At 39.9% G+C, this 18,378-nt stretch overlaps 1 protein-coding gene across 2 annotated transcripts in view; it reads right to left on the bottom strand.

Moving 5' to 3' along the window:
- The window catches only part of LOC140186756 (protein PHTF2-like), a 90,738-nt gene that overhangs the window by 36,640 nt on the left and 35,720 nt on the right, over nt 1-18,378 (bottom strand). For both annotated transcript variants that reach the window (XM_072241290.1, XM_072241291.1), the window contains exons 4-8: nt 11,777-11,846; nt 8,192-8,350; nt 6,297-6,462; nt 4,339-4,497; nt 1,147-1,345 (exon numbers count right to left, since the gene is read on the bottom strand). In XM_072241290.1, coding sequence (XP_072097391.1) covers nt 1,147-1,345; nt 4,339-4,497; nt 6,297-6,462; nt 8,192-8,350; nt 11,777-11,846 — 753 coding nt within the window. The remainder of the gene's footprint in view (nt 1-1,146; nt 1,346-4,338; nt 4,498-6,296; nt 6,463-8,191; nt 8,351-11,776; nt 11,847-18,378) is intronic.

The raw sequence follows: 18,378 nt of genomic DNA, 5'->3' as shown, positions 1-18,378 counted from the left end.
AATATACAGTGTAGATGGCAGGAACCTTAACAGCACTGAGTAAAGAGAAACCTTGGGGTGCAGGTCCATACCTCCCTGAAAATGGTGAGACTGGTAGTGAAGAAAGTAGATGGTATGCCTGCCTTCATGATCTGAAACACTGAATATAAGAATTGGAAAGTCATACTGCATACAAGTCATACAAAACATTTGTCAGATGGACACTTCAAGTGTTGCGTACAGTTCATGACTCAACACAATAGAAAGGATGTGATACTAATAGACAGGGTGCAGAAGAGATTCACTAGGGTGTTGCCTGGAATAGCTGTCTGTAACATGGGAAGCTGACCTCAGAGATAGACTCCAGATTAATATTATTTAAATCAATATAATTTCCTTCTCTGTGCTGCATTTAACATTTGGAGATCCTTACTGCTAGAGCTAAAGGTACATACAAGATGATGTACTATTCTACACTACAATCAGAAATAATTCCTAGTACGGCAGTGGTAATGCTTTGTTCAAATTAAGCAAGTGCTAATCAATAATTTAGTCCATACCTACAGACTGCCTGCTAAATTCACTCTTACTTTGAATATATCCCCCTGGACTGAACTTTCTCACCAAAGTCTGCTCTGACCTGATTAGCAAAAACATGTCCCTTACTTGCACATAGCAAACCTCATCTAGAACTGCTTTGACAGCTGACTAAGATGTGCCATTCACCTTACTGGCAACAATGAGTTTGAATCAATCATTAAAAAAAAGAATCAAACCTATTAATAAATAAAGAAAACAAAACAGGACACATATGAATTAAGTCCAATAAATCAAAACGCGCAACAAGCAAATTCTTTGGACTTGCCCCTTACAGTCATTCGCCCTCATTCAAATCCACAGGCCTGCTTCAAACCCAACCTGGCACTAATTCATCAGGCAGATTTCCCAGCATGAGCAATGAGAAATTATGGAAATATGCACTCCATGAGGAATTCAGTATCAATCTCAACAGTCCAGTTGCCAGCACAAGCAGGGTGGACGTTCAGGACTTCTGCATTTGCTTATACTTGCCTGATCTTGCAAACAAAAAACGTAACTGTTGGCAGGTCTATGCAGTGCTACCATCTTTAAGTAGATGGTTTAACCAGTCTAATTCAAGGTACTTACTTTATGATTTAGAGGAGTATGTGAATTTCTTCCTGCTCCTAGAGACAAGTTGTACTCTTCAGATCCAATTACTTCACAGTGAGCATCATGAGGTAATCTTCCATCTTCACGGCTTTTGGTACTCACTCTTCCATCCAGAGAAACATAGCCATTATCGGTTTCTGTTGATTTGTCAATTGATTGCTTGATCTTTTTTGACCTGAAAAGATAAAAGTAAGGAAAACTTAATGCTGCATAATTAAAGTTGGACTTTGGTTGGCTGTGTTATTAATGCAAAGAAAAGCTTTTCTTCCTTATTAGGTTAAAGTACGACTAAAGAAACAAGATTGTTGGATTCCATTGGACAGCTTAATAGGTAGGAAAGGAAATTTATGACAAAATAAACACAGCACTGAAGAAGTCAGCAGATTAAACAACATACATAAAACAAGTATGTTGACATTTTGGGTCAAGACCAAGCACAAGGACTGAGAGGGAAAAGGAAACTTTGCTAGTAGGTAGCAGTATGAAGAGAGGAGGGAATTGCAGGGTGAAGGGGAACAAAAGGATTGAGGTTGGTAGGTGCCAGACAGAATGGGCAGGGGATGATGGGCAGATGGAACCAAGTGAGAGAGGGGATGGAAAAGGTGAAGAAACTGGGTGGACTGACGAGTCCGTGTAGGAAGAGAACACAGGGGTGTGTATTTGATGGAATTGAAAAATGTTATTTTAATATCATTGGGTTGTCAGAATGAGATATCATTCTTTCAATTTGTGGTTAGGCTTTCTATAGCAATGGAAAAGGACCATGGAGTATGAAGAAAGAGGTGAAAAGGCATGCAAATTGAAGCTGAAGATCATCAATTCAGCCAGAGCACAGGCACTCTGTAAAACATTTGCCTAATCAAAGTTTGGTTTCACCAGTATAGACAGGTCACATCATGGGCACCAAATGCAGTTGACAAGGTTGGAAGAGGCACAGATGAGCCTCTACCTCACTAGGAATGGCTGTTTAACTCCCCAGGTTGTGCTAATGGGGAAGCAACCGGAGTTACACCACCTATGGTTGCATAGAAAAACAAGGAAGGGCAGAGAGGGATGAGCAGATCAGGGAGTCATGAAGAGTGGTTTCTGTGGAAAGCAGAGAGGAGGCAAGAGAGGAACATGTGACTGGTAGTGGGATCACATCGGAGCTGACAGAAATGGCACAGAATGATATGATGTGTGCAAAGGCTGGAGGGATGTAAGAAGAAAAAGGAAACTGTTGCTGAGGTGGTGGGAGGCAGTGAACAGATGAGTGGAAAATGTTAGAATTAATGGAGCCCTTCACATCCCGCTGCTGCTGACCAACACTTAACATATTACCATCAGATCCATGAATTCATGAACCATTACCTCATTACTCCTCTTTTGCAGTACTTATTTATTTTATTTATTATTGTAACTACCTAAAAGTGCTCCTCACGGCATACGCCCCAAATAGCTTCTGACAACCAAGTTCAACTCCTGGCCTTCTCATGTGGCTTGGCCTCTAAGTCCAGTGGAACTGTTTCTACTGACAGGAGAAGGGGCGAAGGTGGGTCCTGGCACCTTAAAACCAGTGCTTCGGGTTGATGGAGTTCGTCAGCCTGGGAAGGCAGTCCATCTAAGAGAGGGAAAACTCTGATTTCAAACCTCCACTGCCTTGCGGCCATACCTACTCATGGGAAAGGCTTCGGGGGTAAACCCTGAGGACAAATCCGGAGCTGGAGTCCCTAAGGCAGTCCGACGTTGCCTTCAACCTCGTTCTGACAACTCCTGTGACGACACTGGTGCCAAGCTGTATCGGCCCTTGGACAACATCAGTGTCGTGGAGAAGGGAGACTTGCTGCATGGGCAACTGCCGGTCTTCCATACAACCTTGCCCAGGCCTGCACCCTGGAACTTTCCAGGCGCAGATCCATGGTCTCACAAGACTAACGGACGCCACCACCATTGTAACTTAAAATAATCTGTTATGCCTGCTGCCACAAAACAACAAATTTCATGACTTATATCAGTGACAGTAAACCTGATTCTGCTTCTAAAAGTAGGTGGCATGATAGAGAAAGCGATGAAAATGATGGTACAAGAACAAAAAGGACAGCTCCAGACAGCAATAAAATTTAAAAGGTGTAAAAATGACAAATAAAATTTAAGCAACACACATCAAAGTTGCTGGTGAACGCAGCAGGCCAGGCAGCATCTCTAGGAAGAGGTACAGTCGACGTTTCAGGCTGAGACCCTTCGTCAGCACTAACAGAAGGGTCCTGACAAAGGGTCTCGGCCTGAAACGTCGACTGTATCTCTTCCTAGAGATGCTGCCTGGCCTGCTGCGTTCACCAGCAACTTTGATGTGTGTTGCTTGAATTTCCAGCATCTGCAGAGTTCCTTTTGTTTGCGTAAATAAAATTTAATGCTGAGATGCAGTTGAGGTGTAATATGAAAAGGGAACATATAATAACTGGAAAATATTGAATTGTTTGGGGGAAACTGAGAAATGTGAATATACAAATCCTTGAGAAGTGGCAGGAAAGGTCAATAAGGTCATAGAAGAAAACACCACAGAAACAGACTCCTTGTCCCATCACATACAGGCAAGTCATTAAGTATCTACCTGCACTGATCCCATTTCCCAGTATCAACCTGTCACCTTCTACTCTTTGGGATTTCAAGTATTCATCTACCAACTCCTTAATGTCCTGTTTTCATCATCCCATCAAACAATTCCAGGTTTCACTCTATTGGAGAAAGTAATTCTTTCTTAAACTCCCTCTAAATATTTGAACCTATGCCCTTTAGTAACAACTCTGCTATGAGGGAAAGCTTCTCACAATCTATCTCCTTCATGATCTTTAATATCTCACATCAGATTGTTCCTCAGCATTCCAATCTCTCTTTATAGCCAAAATATCTCAACCCAAACAACATGCTGGTGACATTCCTTGTACCCTGTCCAGTGCATTCTTCTTCTAGCATGACCATCATCAGAAGTATGCACTGTTGTAAACAATCCCTACATTTGTACTTCATTCAAGTTGATTTGCATCCCACTAATACTTGGAGCCAAATGATGAGAGAAAGAAATGGTAATGAAAGAAGAAGAACATTATCAAAGCTTTGAGGCACATGAATATTTAACTAAACACAAATGCAATAAACGACCAAGACGCAGAGAAGAACTTTAACACACACCCCGGAAAAGAAAGAGCATTCCAAATGCTTCGGAAGATTTCACCAACATTATAACTGGTCCCTGTGCCAAACTGGTGGTGCACCTCCTGTGTATTATCTGTAGTGCTAGAGCCCTCTCCTTCTCGGTGTACTTCGAGATGAGCTGCTTTCCTCAGCTTCCTTTACAAGAAAGATTAAAGAATATCGTTTTATAGTTAATTCAGTAACAATGTTGTTGTGCCCACAAAAATGTCAAAAATGTACAGAATGATTTTCCAGAATTGAGCACTTTGGTTTTCAAAGGAGGTTTTCAGCTCACATTTCGTTTTACAGCAATTAAAAAAAAACAGATATACTAACAGAAAATGCATTTATATACTAAAATACACAAAATTATTTATATCTTTACAATATTTTTAACAAAGGTCTACAAATGATGACTAAATATAAATAGACTGTTACTGGCTTTTTGGGACTTAAATAGTTTTTTTTTAAATGTAGTACAAATCAGAATTGAATAGATTTGAATTTGAAACTTGAGATTAAGTTATCTCCTAGTACGAGGACCCCACTGCTAGCATTCAGTAACTTACTGCTAAGCAGCTTGTTGGTCTTTGCTCTCTTTAGGAAAGATGGCTTCTGTTCACAAAGTCTATACTGCAACACAGCCAACAAGAGAGTATTTATAATTTAACACAGTAAACCAGATTATACTTGTAATTGCATGGGTGGAATAGAGTAGATATATTCTACCACCTTGTCATATTCTTAGTTACCCCCTCTCAAGTGGCTAGCTTGAAAGAAATTTCAATAATATAGCCAAATTAGTAGTTATAAACACAAATAACTATACCAAAATAGATTGTTTACGCCTGCAAAATAAGTCTTCAGTTTAAAAATAAATTCAGTAAACGCAACTTTTATTTAACTTGGCATGAAATGTCTTTCTATTTAAAAGTATAGTCTCCCTCCCACCACCATATACTTCCTATACAGTTTTTATCATACGTTCATATTATTCATTTAAATACAGTCATAGAAATGTATTTTAGATTCTGACCAGAGATTCCTTTGAAAGCCTCAGAGGTGATATTACCAAGCAGTTTTTTTTCACTTTAGTGGTAATGTTTGAAAAAATAAAATGGTTCTTTATTTAGTTTCATCTTCACCTCTATTTTTAGTTCCTTACATAGTTTTACAGAAGGATTTTAAGAAGCTGGTTTTAAGTAGCCTTTGATCTATTGGTTGCTTTCTTGTTTTTCTGATCTGTTGGGATATTGAATTACACAACATAATGTAACATTGTTCATCCCCACCCCACCCCACTCTGCTCCACCCAAACTATCACCAATTTCAACTACTACCTGCCTGTGAATGCTTTTTAAAGGGGGTGGCATAAGTTAAAGAAGGAAATGATTACCAACATTTTTCCAAAAGGAGAGTCAACAGGTGTGCAAAATTATTTTTCAGAAAGAAACCAAGCACTACGAGCTCAATCTCTTCACTTCTAACTTCCAACTTACTACCAATCTCAACTATAAATCCAGATCCCATTTCACCCATTTCAAATTTTTGTCAACCTACTGACACTTTCTGATTCGGTGCAATAATCTGCAACCAACAATGATAGAAGAGTCATATTACAAAATGAGATCAACTGTCTGTATGAAATTTGAGCAAAAAATTTCAAGTAACCACCCAGGTGGCATTGCACTTTGTGATGTGATATAGTTCACATTGTTTCAGTCTTCATAAAACATTGATTAAAACTAATGCATAGGCTAGTAAAATTCTGTCCCAATGCACGCCACATTCTTTCTGTGTTACTAAATCTCATAGTATTTGGCTCATAAGCCCACTTGCTTTTCAGACAAATTAACAGTAACTCACAGCTTAGATACAACATAAATGTTAACATATCATAAAACAGGATTTCAATATTTTTGAAGTGATTAACATGTTCCAAAAATAGAGGCTACCTTCTTCGTTTGCCCCCACTACTTGCTGCAGGTTTGGGTGTATGCGTTGACACAATCTGGCAATGTACTGTTCCAAGCAGTAACATCAACCAAATAGACCCAAATACTTCGGTGTATGGTACACTATGTGTAACTTCAGATGTGCAAAACAACACGATTGCTGTAACTGTAAACAGAAGAATTATACCATTTATTTGTGGAATTTTTGAATCAGACAGTTATTCATTTCATCCAAACAAGTGTTTCAAAATAAATTCAGCACTTATATGTACATTTTGATACATGGGTATGGCTTCAGTATAAAGTAACAATCACAAATAAATTGATTTGTTAAAAGCATTCAGTATTGCAAATGAAGTAGGTAATTCAGCCCATTTAGCAACTTTTGCTAGAGGACCTATGCCTTAGGATCACTTTCATACTCTTATGTAGTTAACTCATGAATCAAATTCAGTGGATGCTGCACCAATGTTTTTTTAAAAGGATGTTTGTATAAGTGTGGATTGATAAACTTGCCCTTACTGTTAAAGCAAATATAATTCCTGCATATGAAGCCGATGAAAAAAAAGATAACAGTGATTTATCAATACTTTTCCAGGACAAATGAAAAGTTCCCTCTGTGATACTGACAGAAGGGTCCAAAATTACGAAATGATCACAAACAAGAGAAAATCTGCAGATGCTGGAAATTCAAGCAACAAACACAAAATGCTGGAGGAACTCTGCATGTCAAGTACAGTCGACATTTCGGTCTGAGACCCTTCAGCAGGTCAAACTGAACAACTTTTTTTTCTTGATTTCAGGTTCTTTGACATGGAATGGCTTAATAGAGAGCAGATCCTACAAAGTCTGAAATAGAGAGAAAAATATGCAGAGAAATTGAACTAAATATTTTGATCTTTCCTGCAGCTGGCTTGGCAATCTTTTTTTCCCAGTGGTAGGGTATGGACATGATAGGCAATGCTGGCATTCAAACTCAGCTGCCATTGCCACAAACTGAGGATGCTGTAAGAGCTTAACATATTGATGAACTAGCGACATAGGTGGGCCAGACTGGGCAAGGACAACAAATTTCCTTTCTTCAAGGACATAATGAATCTTAGGGTCTTCTTGTAATTTCATGGTTACTATTACTGAGGCTAACTATTTTCTTACAAAAAAACTTTACTGAAGTGCTTGAATTTAAACTTCATAGCTTCCATAGTGTGTTATTGGATCAATGGCGTAGAATTGGCTGCTAGTCCTGTAATTTAACCACAATGTCACCACACCCACAACAGCTCAACACATTGTTTCCATCTGTGCAGTGTCATTCACTAACATTCAGATCAGCCGCCCTATAACATTGGAAAGATCAGTTTAATTTTTAAAAAACACACAAAAAAGAGGTGAGTGCTCTGCCAAATTGTTTTCTAGTACAGACAGGATTACTGATGCAAATGCTGTAATACATAGAACCCAGCAGTAAAAATACCATGATATAAAAAAGTATCCTGGGAAGATCTTAGTCAGACCTTACTGGATTTGCACCACTGAAGGAATCTAAGATTTCAAATATGCTACATTCATATTCATTACAAAATAAAATGAATTATCATTTAAAATGTCTTTAAATTACTTTACGAAAAAACAACTAATTATCTTTGGAAAGCCTGTAGTACTAGATAAATGTTTTATTCCAAAATGAACACAAAACTTTCCGGTTGTGCTGGGCATATCAAAACTACTGCCCCACTGATGTTCTCCTCACAGCATGCAAATTATACACAGTTATAGAGAGATACGACATCGAAACAGGCCTCTAGCCAACACCGACCTTCAACCACTCATTTTACACTAATCCTACATTAATCATCTTTTAATTATTCTCCCCACATTCTCTTCATATGAATCACCTTGAAGGAGGTATAAAATAAGCAGCCAGGAAAAGATGCATTTTGAGGTCACTTGAATCCACCATTTGAAGAAGAACGGAAAGAACACAACTCTCACAATTCCTTTTCTCGTTAATGAGGTCCAGGGACTTTCTGGTTTTGCTTTAGCAAAAGCAGATCCTGCAGGTTCAGAAAAGAAGTGAATAAATAAGCAAATAAATGAAAATCTGCATGTATTCCTCAAAATTAACAATGCATGCCTGTAACAATTAACTGCATGGGTTTTTAATACGTTTGTTTATTGAAAATTATGAGAAGGTGCCTTGCAAGTAGCAATGGACTGAGACAATATACTTTTCACCAAGTTGTGAGTGCCCTCCAGTTCTGCAAACTCCCAAACAATATTTCTGTAGTGAAAAACAGAAAGTATGTAACGAAATACAAAACAGAATATTCCTAGTATTTTTTGTGAATGGACTCTGTTATTCTGACATAACAGCAAGGAATCACATTGGTCAAGGTTTTACAGGACCTTGCCTACCATTCAAAGTTGCTCCCCACTGTCCCCATCTAGCTGCAATCAGCATTCCTGGATGCTCTTATTTGGCTGACCGTCCCCATCTGGAAGCTGGACACAGCAAGGACTCAGCCAAAGTCATCCAAGGCATTCCCATCCAAAGAGCACCTCAAAAGTTTATGAACAGAAGACACAACACTTGGACAGGTTAACCCTATATCTTCAGTTTAAAGATTTAAGTTTCTGATATGAAAAGATGTCATTTAAAAATTATTACAGATGGAAGTGAAAAAATTAAAAGTAAAAAGCTGTTAAGAAAAAAGATAAAAACAGAAATTACTTTTCTTTCTTCTGACATCCAGCACAGCTGTCCCAAATGAAGTGAAGGGGAATGCCAATCCCACGCCTGGCATGACAGGTGTGGGATTACAAAAGGGATTTCTCCCACATAACAGAGAGAAGTACCAGCAAGCCAGGACTCCACTGCTGCACTTAATGTGGAGTCCAGTGATTGAGTAGAACATTGGACCCGCATCAATTGATCAGTTAGCTTCAGGTTCAGCATTTACTTGCATATATGGAGGTCTCCAAAGATTGGGTAAAAGCCAGCTATTCAGACTTCAAGAAGCAAGACCACTCAATTGTCATGAGTCACAGTTCAGAGAATAATTGTGCTTCAAAAAGAGCTCTGAATAATGTCAAAGAATGCTGGAACTAGTAAAATGCCACAAATTTTACTTATTTAGAGATATGTGCAGAATAGGCTCATCCAGCTCGTCAAGCTAGCACCACTCAGCAAACCCCGACTTAACCCGTCTATTTATGGGATAATTTACAATGACCAATTAACCTACTAACTGGTACGTCTTTGGATTGTGGGAGGAATCTGAGAGACCTGGAGAAAACCCAGGTATTCCACAGGGAGGACGTACAGTCTCCTTACGGATGACATTGGTGGTAACTCCTAAGGCAGTACATATTTACTTGAATGACTGGGTACAGCTGATTACAAAATAAAAAGATATCAGACAAAATATGATCTTTTGCTGTTAAGATGGCTTGTAGCAGTGAGCAAGAGAGTGTTTATGTGGATAAAATAGAGCTTTAAATTCTTTGTGATTTCTATCAATTAAAATTACGATTCCTGGTGAGTGAGCTGCTGCTTGTCTTTGGGGCAAATCAAATTGCTTGCACTAACCAACAATATGTTATGTACTACCACTGGAAAATACATAAATCATTAGTTGGAAGTGGAGCTAATTTAGTAACAGTTTCCTTGGAAAAAGAAATAAAATTTCTGTAGGTATTGGACTTCTAGTAAATGGAAGGCTGGATGTGCCAGTCTGTGTATTCTGTTACAGGACATGAGTGATGAGGTTACGTATGCATTTGGCACTGCTGTAGACTGCTTTTACTCCCTTACAAACAGTCGCTTGTGAGTTACGAGAAAAATTTAGCAGCTCCAAAGCAAATGGCAGGTATGTTCAAGTTGATTAGAAACTATAAATCAACATCAATGTTAATATTTATCTCTTATATTTTTTTCATACATCTGTTTTACAGTGCAGAAGTGACACCAGCATGATATTAGCAAAAGTTATGGAAAATGAGTCATAAATGAGTCATAAATCCAGGCCAGGTTTAAATTAAAAAATAACTGACCTTATTAATCGGTTTCTCTAAATGTGTCACTGATTAAAGAGAATTTAATTTATTAAATACACAAGAGATTCTGCAGATGCTAGAAATCCAGAGCAACACACACAAAATGCTGGAGGAACTCAGCAGGTCAGAAAGCTTCTATGGAAATGAACAGGTGATGTTTCGGACCGAGACCCTTCATTAGGACTGAAAGGGAAGGGGGAGGAAGCCAGAATAAGCAGGTGGGGGGAGAGGAAGGAGTACAAGCTGGAAGGTGGTAGGTGAAGCCAGGTGGGGGAATGAAGCACGAAGCAGGAGGTGATGGGTGGAAAAGGCAAAAGGAATCTGATAGCAGAGGAGAGTGGACCGTGGGAGAAAGGGAAGGAGGAGCAGTAAGGCATGTGATAGGCAGGTGAGCAGAGAAGAGGTAAGAGGTGGGCCAGAGTGGGGAACTGAAGAAGAGGGAGAGAGGGAAAAATCACCAGAAGCTGAAGACATTGATGTTCATGCTATCAGGTTGGAGACTACCCAGATGGAATAGAAGGTGTTGCTCCTCTAATCTGAGAGTGGCCTCATCATGGCAGTAGAGGAGGCTATGGACCAACGTTTTGGAATGGGAATGGGGATTGTAATGAAAATGATTGGCCACCAAGAAATCTTGGCAGGACATCAGAGATATCCTCCTTCTTCAAAGAACGGGGTTTGCCTTCCTCTACCATTGATGCTGCCCTCACCAGCAACTCCTCCATTTCCCAGACATCTGCTCTCATCCCATCTTCCAGCTGCCTTAATGGGGATAGAATTCCTGTTGTTCTCACCTAAGACCCAATGAGCCTCTGCATCCAGCACGTAATTTTCCACAACTTCCACCATCTTCAACGAGACCTTACCACCCAACGCAACTATACCTTCCCCTACTCTCCACCTTCCGCAGGGATCTCTCCCTCCGTGATTCCCTTGTTCACTCATCCCCCTCACCCCCTCCCCCACTAATCTCCCTTCTGGCACTAATCTCTGCAAGTGGAAGAAGTGCTATGCCTGTCCATTCACATCCTCCCTCACCTCCATTCAGGGCCCCAAAACGTCCTTCCAGGTGAGGCAACATTTCACCTGCAAATTTTTTTGGGATCATTTACTGTATCCGGTGCTCCCAATGTAGCCTCCTCCGCATTGCTGAGACCTAGCAACGATTGGGGGACTGCTTTGTTGAGCATCTTCACTCCATCCATAAAAATCAGGATTCCCTGGTGTCACCCATTTTAATTCCAATCCCTATTCCCATTCCAATGAATTGATCCACTTTTGCCCAGACCTATCTATTTTATGTTCAAATGTGATTGGTATAATAAAGGCGATAGGGAATATTTTCATCCAACTTCCAGATGGGAGTTCAAAATATTTGCATATTAACAGCTAACACATTTTCTCTAAGACAAAGATGTATTTACCCCTTACAAGATCAACATCTATGAGGTCTGGCTTTACATGGCCTGTTTTCTTTGGTTTGTTCTTCATGCCCTGCAGTAAGAAACACATCTTGTAAAAGAAGAATGTTTACAGTTGGAACCGATAATGTAAGATGTAATAACATATGACAATATGATTTTTGTTTTATTTAATTCAAGGGATCAGACATCACTAGTAAAACCAACTTTTATTGGCCTTAAAAAATCTTTGTGCTGAAGATATCTCGCAATACTCCTGGCTAGAGAAAACAAAGTTTCAATATACTAACAATGAAAGGACAGGGCCTTATTGCACAGCAGGGCCTTAAGTGCAGGTATAAAACAAATACATTTCCTAGTCAGGTTGGTTTGCAACGTGGACGGGAGCTTGACCTATGGCAGTGATACCACTCTCTCTTTTAAATGTGAAGATCACAGAGTCAGAGGACTTCCCAACGATGCCTTTGCAAGATAGTGCAATGCATCTTTGAATGATGCACATTATAATCCCAGGATACCAGCACAGACATCCCACCCGGCAAAAACTCATTTCAGGGAGGGAGCACCATCAATTTGCGGGAGTCTCCCGGGAGAGGTGGGATGTCTGCAATAGAGTAGCTCCTTAACAGCTAGCCAGCTAATTTAAATAACGTTAGCTATGCTAACGAACGAATGGCACCTGTTAAACTCACCTCAACATGTCTTTTACAGTCTTAACCCACCATGGGCAATAGAAAAGTCACTGTTGCAAACTGTGCAGCGAGCAACACTGTCATTACTTTGACCCCTATTAGGCAGGGGTACACTTTAATGTAGTCTGGGGTGACGTACGTTTTATATATTTTTTGGAACACTCTGCCATGGCGCACTCTCGCTCGCGCTCTCTCTCTCTCTCTCTCGTGGTTGCTCGCGCGCTCTCAAGTGCTCTCGCCTGCTTTCTCTCTCGCTCATGTGCTTTCACTTGCGTTCGCTCTCGCTAGCGCGATCTCGCTTGCTTTCTCTCTCGCTTGCTTGCTCTTGCTCTCTCTCGCTCTCCCGCTCGCGTGCTCTCACTCTCTCTCTTGCGCATGCTCTCTCTCATGATCGCTCTCGCACTCTCTCTTGCTTTCTCTCACTCGCTCTCAAAAAAATTGATTTCCGTGATATTGTATATAATTTGCGGGCATCAGGGAGCCACTATTAATATGCGGGAGACTCCCGGAACTTCCAGGAGAGGTGGGATGTCTGCCAGCATAGGAGGGAGTACCAATCATATGGACGATTTCATCCGGGAAGAAGCTAAGTTTCTGGAATATTGTTAAGAGTCATACAAATGCAATTAAGTGGAATTTACTGCACCGAAAGCAAAATGCTACTCATGCTGGAAATCTGAATCAAATATACAGCAAGTCAGGCAGCAACCATGCAGAAAAAGGATTTAACAATTCAGATCAATAACTGACAAAAGGTCATCAATGTGAAACAGTGACTCTGCTTGTCTCTTTCACGATTGCTGCAAGACCTACTGATTATTTCCAGCATTATAATTTTATATTCTGCACTCCAACCTGGCCTTCAGGTTTTTTGAAACACTGAAATTACGAGGTGAGCCACTCACTACAACGCTCCTGTTCTGACCTGCCTTGAAAGCACAGTATTTATAATGGCAGGTTGACTTAAATTTCTGTTCATCGGCAAATGCCAAGATTAAAGATTATATTCGCTTTGACAACAGCAACGCTTGTTACTCTAGATTCTTTCTCAATGCCGGTCACCATTCCCTAGTACTTGTGCAGCATCAACATTATTTGCTGCTTTTCCGCCAGAGTACGGTGTGGGTCTGCACTGTTTGCATTTAGAACTGAACAGCACAACCATCGATAAACATTCCTATTTCTGATGACATGATGGGAGGGAGGTCAGCAATCAGAAAGTGGGAGAACTAAGTACTTTCCTTTCTAAAGTAAACCTGCAGCAGGGTTCTGAAACCAAGCAGAATGAGCTCCCATGATTGAAATTCTATTAGAATTCAAACTTGGCCAGGTGCTGCCATAGTGTTAAAGGCTTGGCACTAATATTTTCCTTAATTATGGAACTCAGTTCTTTTATTCACATTTAGACTAAGCACATGACAAAGTCTAGATCCTGGCTGAACATTAATATGGCCCAGCTAACAATTAATTCTCAGCCTTGCGTTAATGTCACGCAGGCTTATGTACAATTACTTCATTTACGAGCTACATTACAAGCAACATTTCTTGGCCATTGTCAATCACCTTACAGTTGCTTTGGGGAATGATTTTGTTACAATCATGGAGTGGATGAGAATGCAATTATATGTGAAGTAGCTGAGGTTATAACATCCCTTCAGATAGCAGTTCCACAGTCAGTTTGTCACACATTTGGCCATATACATCAAGATTCTCAGACTCTGTTCTGAAGTGAGAATTTGGGCAATGTTTATTCTGATGGATGAAAATCAAACTAACTAACCTGTCAGAGATGTTAAATTTATCACTATGTCAGATACGAGTGCTTAATCAGCAAGCTGCAATTACTAAAGCAGATACACAAATTTAGGAGGAGTAATGAAACCATAAATTTCAAAATTAGCAGAGCAAAATATACAGACAAAAATGTTCTATGTAACATAATGCAAACAGTACATAAAGGAAGTACAAAATTATAAACACAAGGGATTCTGTAGATGCTGGAAATCTTGAGCAACACATGGCTTCTGAACCTCTCAGCTTCATACTTCATCCTCTTCCACCACCCACTCACCTGGTCTCACCTATCACCTGCCAGTGTGTACATCTTCCCCTTCCCCCACCATCTTATTCTGGCTTCTACCCACCTCCTTTCCAAGAGTACAAATGATGGCATTCTGTTATCAATTACTGCAGAAGGGAATCTTTAAGCCTTAGCCATTGTGCATATATGAGCTAAAATTGGCTTCCTCATTTTTACCGCTTTTGTTTAGGCTAATAACAACAAAATGCTTAGCAGAATAGACTTTGCAACTACAGCAGAGGTGAAAATGCTTTTAAATCGGTGATGAATTCTTCACAGGTTCATTCTTACTGAAAAGGACAAAATAATTCTATGCAAAGGACTTGGTCCCTGAAATTCAGGAAGAAACTGTGGGTACAAAAAGGGGGATGACAATTAACAGGATTGTCAGTGCAACACCACTCAGCTAGCCAATCTGTCTAATTCCATCATCGCCATCTGAGATCCTACCAAAAAACTGTGGTGTCATTGTGAACTTATAGGCGGCATTTGAGCTGGGCGTAACCACACAGTTATGTGGGTACAGACAGTAGAAGAGCAATGGGTTAAACATGTACCCTAAAGGTATGCTTGTGTTGATGATAGTCAGTGAGAAGGAGATGTTGTTACTGATCCGCACTGACTGTGGTCTCCCAGTAATGAAGTCAAGGATCCATTGCAGGAAGCACACAGGCCCAGATTTTGAAGCTGGGTTATTTGTACTGAGGGAATGATGGTATTGAACACTAGTACCATCACTTCCAGTTATAAATCTTTCAGCTTGCCTTTGACACAATCATTGAGAATTCTTAATTTCAGTGACCCCACATTATACTCAACTACCTAAATACAAGCAGGGGTGCAGCACATCAGCCAAAATGGTGCTGCAATAATGACATATATTTATTAATAATTAACAAAATGGACAATGCCTTGATGAGTTAGCGCTGCTAATAAAATCCAAAAACTATGTACCAGATTTTAAAGTTAAAGTTAGTGATCGACTTTCATATTTCTAACCTGGATATCTTAAAGTCAGCTTGCAGAGAATTGGATTGGAATTCCTATATTTTTTTCCACCAATTCCAAGAATAATGTTCAGTGGAGCATCATATGATATCTTAGGGACTGAAAGTCTGTAAAGGTATGTGCAGGCATTAGTTCCTTTGAAACTATACTATAGGTTTTTAAGTTTAGCATTGCCAAAAAAGTGCAATAAATCCTACTTTTCAAAATTGCTTGCTTAAGCTTTTAAACTAGAGGATATGCATAAATAACAGGCATGATGAAGAGCTTCAAAACATCCTATAGCAGTCAGCATCTCATTAGCTCAAATGAGTGTGCAACCTTCAAATGTTTTGTTAATACCACATAGACATTAGTTTCATACACTTTTGCAATAGTACATGCTAAAGTGCGAAATAAACCCTATGGTACAATTCACGTCCATGCTATTAGTAGGTGGCCACACAAGATTTCCTACATGTTGTAGCAAAATAGAAAAGACATTTACATTGTTTGTACCAGCAGCACGCAAAGGAAATCTTTCTTTAAAGTCAAAAATCTTGTGTAAAAATAAAGTGCAGCTGACCACAGTAAATTTGAATTACAAGCAGAAAGCCATTTCCTGGTGTACTTACCAATTTAATAAACTGCAAAGAGTAAAATAATATTAGAAACAATGAAAAGTAAAAGTTTGCAGTGACTACTTAGTAATCAAGACAGTGAAAGGAACGGCATGATGTAGATTTTCAACAAAGTAAAATAAAATAACTCTTTGATAGTGATAAGAGTGAACAAATTAAAACAAAAGACAAGCAAAAATGCAAAGGATTGCTCAAATTGTTGAAATACCTTTACCTGAATTGCATTTTACTGTGGTTTAGTTATCTTTATACTTATCTTTGTATCATCCAGAACTTGACCACAAAGCCCTCATCCAGATCAGTAACACATAACATGAAAAGAAGTGGACCCAACAGCTACCCCTGCGGAATACCACCAGTCACCAGCAGCCAACTATTCACACTCACTGGCTCATCCCAGTCAGCCAATCTTTTACCCATGCTAGTCTCCTTCCTGTAATACCATGGGCTCTGACCTTGTTTAGCAGCCTCATGTGCAGCACCTTGTCAAAGTCCTTCAAAACCCAAGTAAACAACATCCACTGACTGTCCTTTGTCTATCCTGCAGGTTATTTCCTCAAAGAATTCTAACAGATTTGTCATGCAAGATTTCCCCTTAAGGAAACCAAGAAAACTTCGACCTATTTGATCATGACGCACCAAGTAGCCTGAACCCCTCCTTGCTAATGGACCCCAATATCTGCCATCCACTGAAGTCAAGCTAACTGGCCGAAAATCTCCTGCCTTTTTCCTCCCTCCCTTCTCCAAGTGTGGAGTCGCATTTGCTAATTTCTCCGGAACTATTCCAGAATCCAGTGATCCTTGAAAAATCAATACTAATGCCTCCACAATTTCTTCATTTACCTCTTTCGGAACCTTGCGGTATAGTCCATCTGGTCTATCTACCTTCAGATCTTTCAGCTTCCCAAGTATCTTCTCTTTCACACACACTCACTTCTGCCCCCTGACACTCTCAATTTCTGGCACTCTACTGATGTGTTCCATTGAGAAGACTAACACAAAATACTTATTCAGTTCATCCGCCATTTCTCTGTTCCCCCTTACATCCTCTACAGTGTCATTTTGTAACTATATATCTGAGAAAAGCTTCTGTTATTTTTATATCATTGGCTAGCTTACCTCCATATTTCATCTTACTCCTCCTCATTACTTTCTAGCTGCATGTTCTTGCTTTTTAAAAGTTTCCCAGTCCTCTAGCTTCCCTCTAATTTTTGCTACATTGTATGCCCTCTCTTTTGCTTTTATGCAATCTTTGATTTCCCTTATCAGCTACTGTCGCCCCATCTTCCCTTTAGAATGTTTGTTGGGGATGAATCGATCCTGCTTCTTCCAGGTTACTCCCAGAAACCCCAGCCATTGCTGCTCTACCATTATCGCTGTTAATGCCCCCCTTCCAATCAATTTTGGCCAGCTCCACTCTCAGTTTTTTTTATTTAGAGATAAAACATGCTAACAGGCCCTTCCAGCCCAGTGAGCCTATGCTGCACAGTTACACCCACCAATTAACCTATTGACCTGCATCTCTTTGGAATGTGGGAGGAAACACATACGGTCATGGGGAGAATGCACGAACTCATACCGACAGCAGTGGAATTGACGCTATAATAGTATTACACTAACCACTACACTACCATGCTGACCTCATGCCTTTGTAGTTACCTTTACTCAACTGTGATTCCAAATATCGGATTTCAGCTTCACCCTCTCAAACTGCAGGGTGAATACAATCATATTATGACTGCAGTACCGAAGGGTTCCTTTACCTTAAGATCCCTAATCAAGTCTGGTTTATTACTCGACTCCCAATCTATTAAATCCATTGCCTTTTCCCTAGTGGGCTCAACCACAAGCTGCTCTAAAAAGCTATCTTATAGCCATTCTATAAATTCCTTCTCTTGGTACCTGCACCAACATGATTTTCGCAATCTACCTGCATATTGAAATCACCATGACCATCATAACATTGTCCTTGTTACATGCCTTGTCTATCTTCCTTTGTAATTTGTACCCCACATCCTCATTACTTACTACTACCCCACATTCTTACAATCAGAAAAAGACCTGTATATAACTCCCATTGGGGTCTTTTTACCCTTGCAATTTCTCGACTCTACCCACAAGGATTCTACATCGTCTGATCCTACGTCACTTCTTTCATTTTATGCCAACAAAGTCACCCCACCCCCTCTGCCTGCCTACCTGCCCTTT

Source organism: Mobula birostris, chromosome 23 (assembly GCF_030028105.1).
Source record: "Mobula birostris isolate sMobBir1 chromosome 23, sMobBir1.hap1, whole genome shotgun sequence".
Lineage (NCBI taxonomy): Eukaryota > Metazoa > Chordata > Chondrichthyes > Myliobatiformes > Myliobatidae > Mobula > Mobula birostris.
Note: the sequence above shows the minus strand (reverse complement) of the source record. Positions and strands in the feature narration are given on the sequence as shown.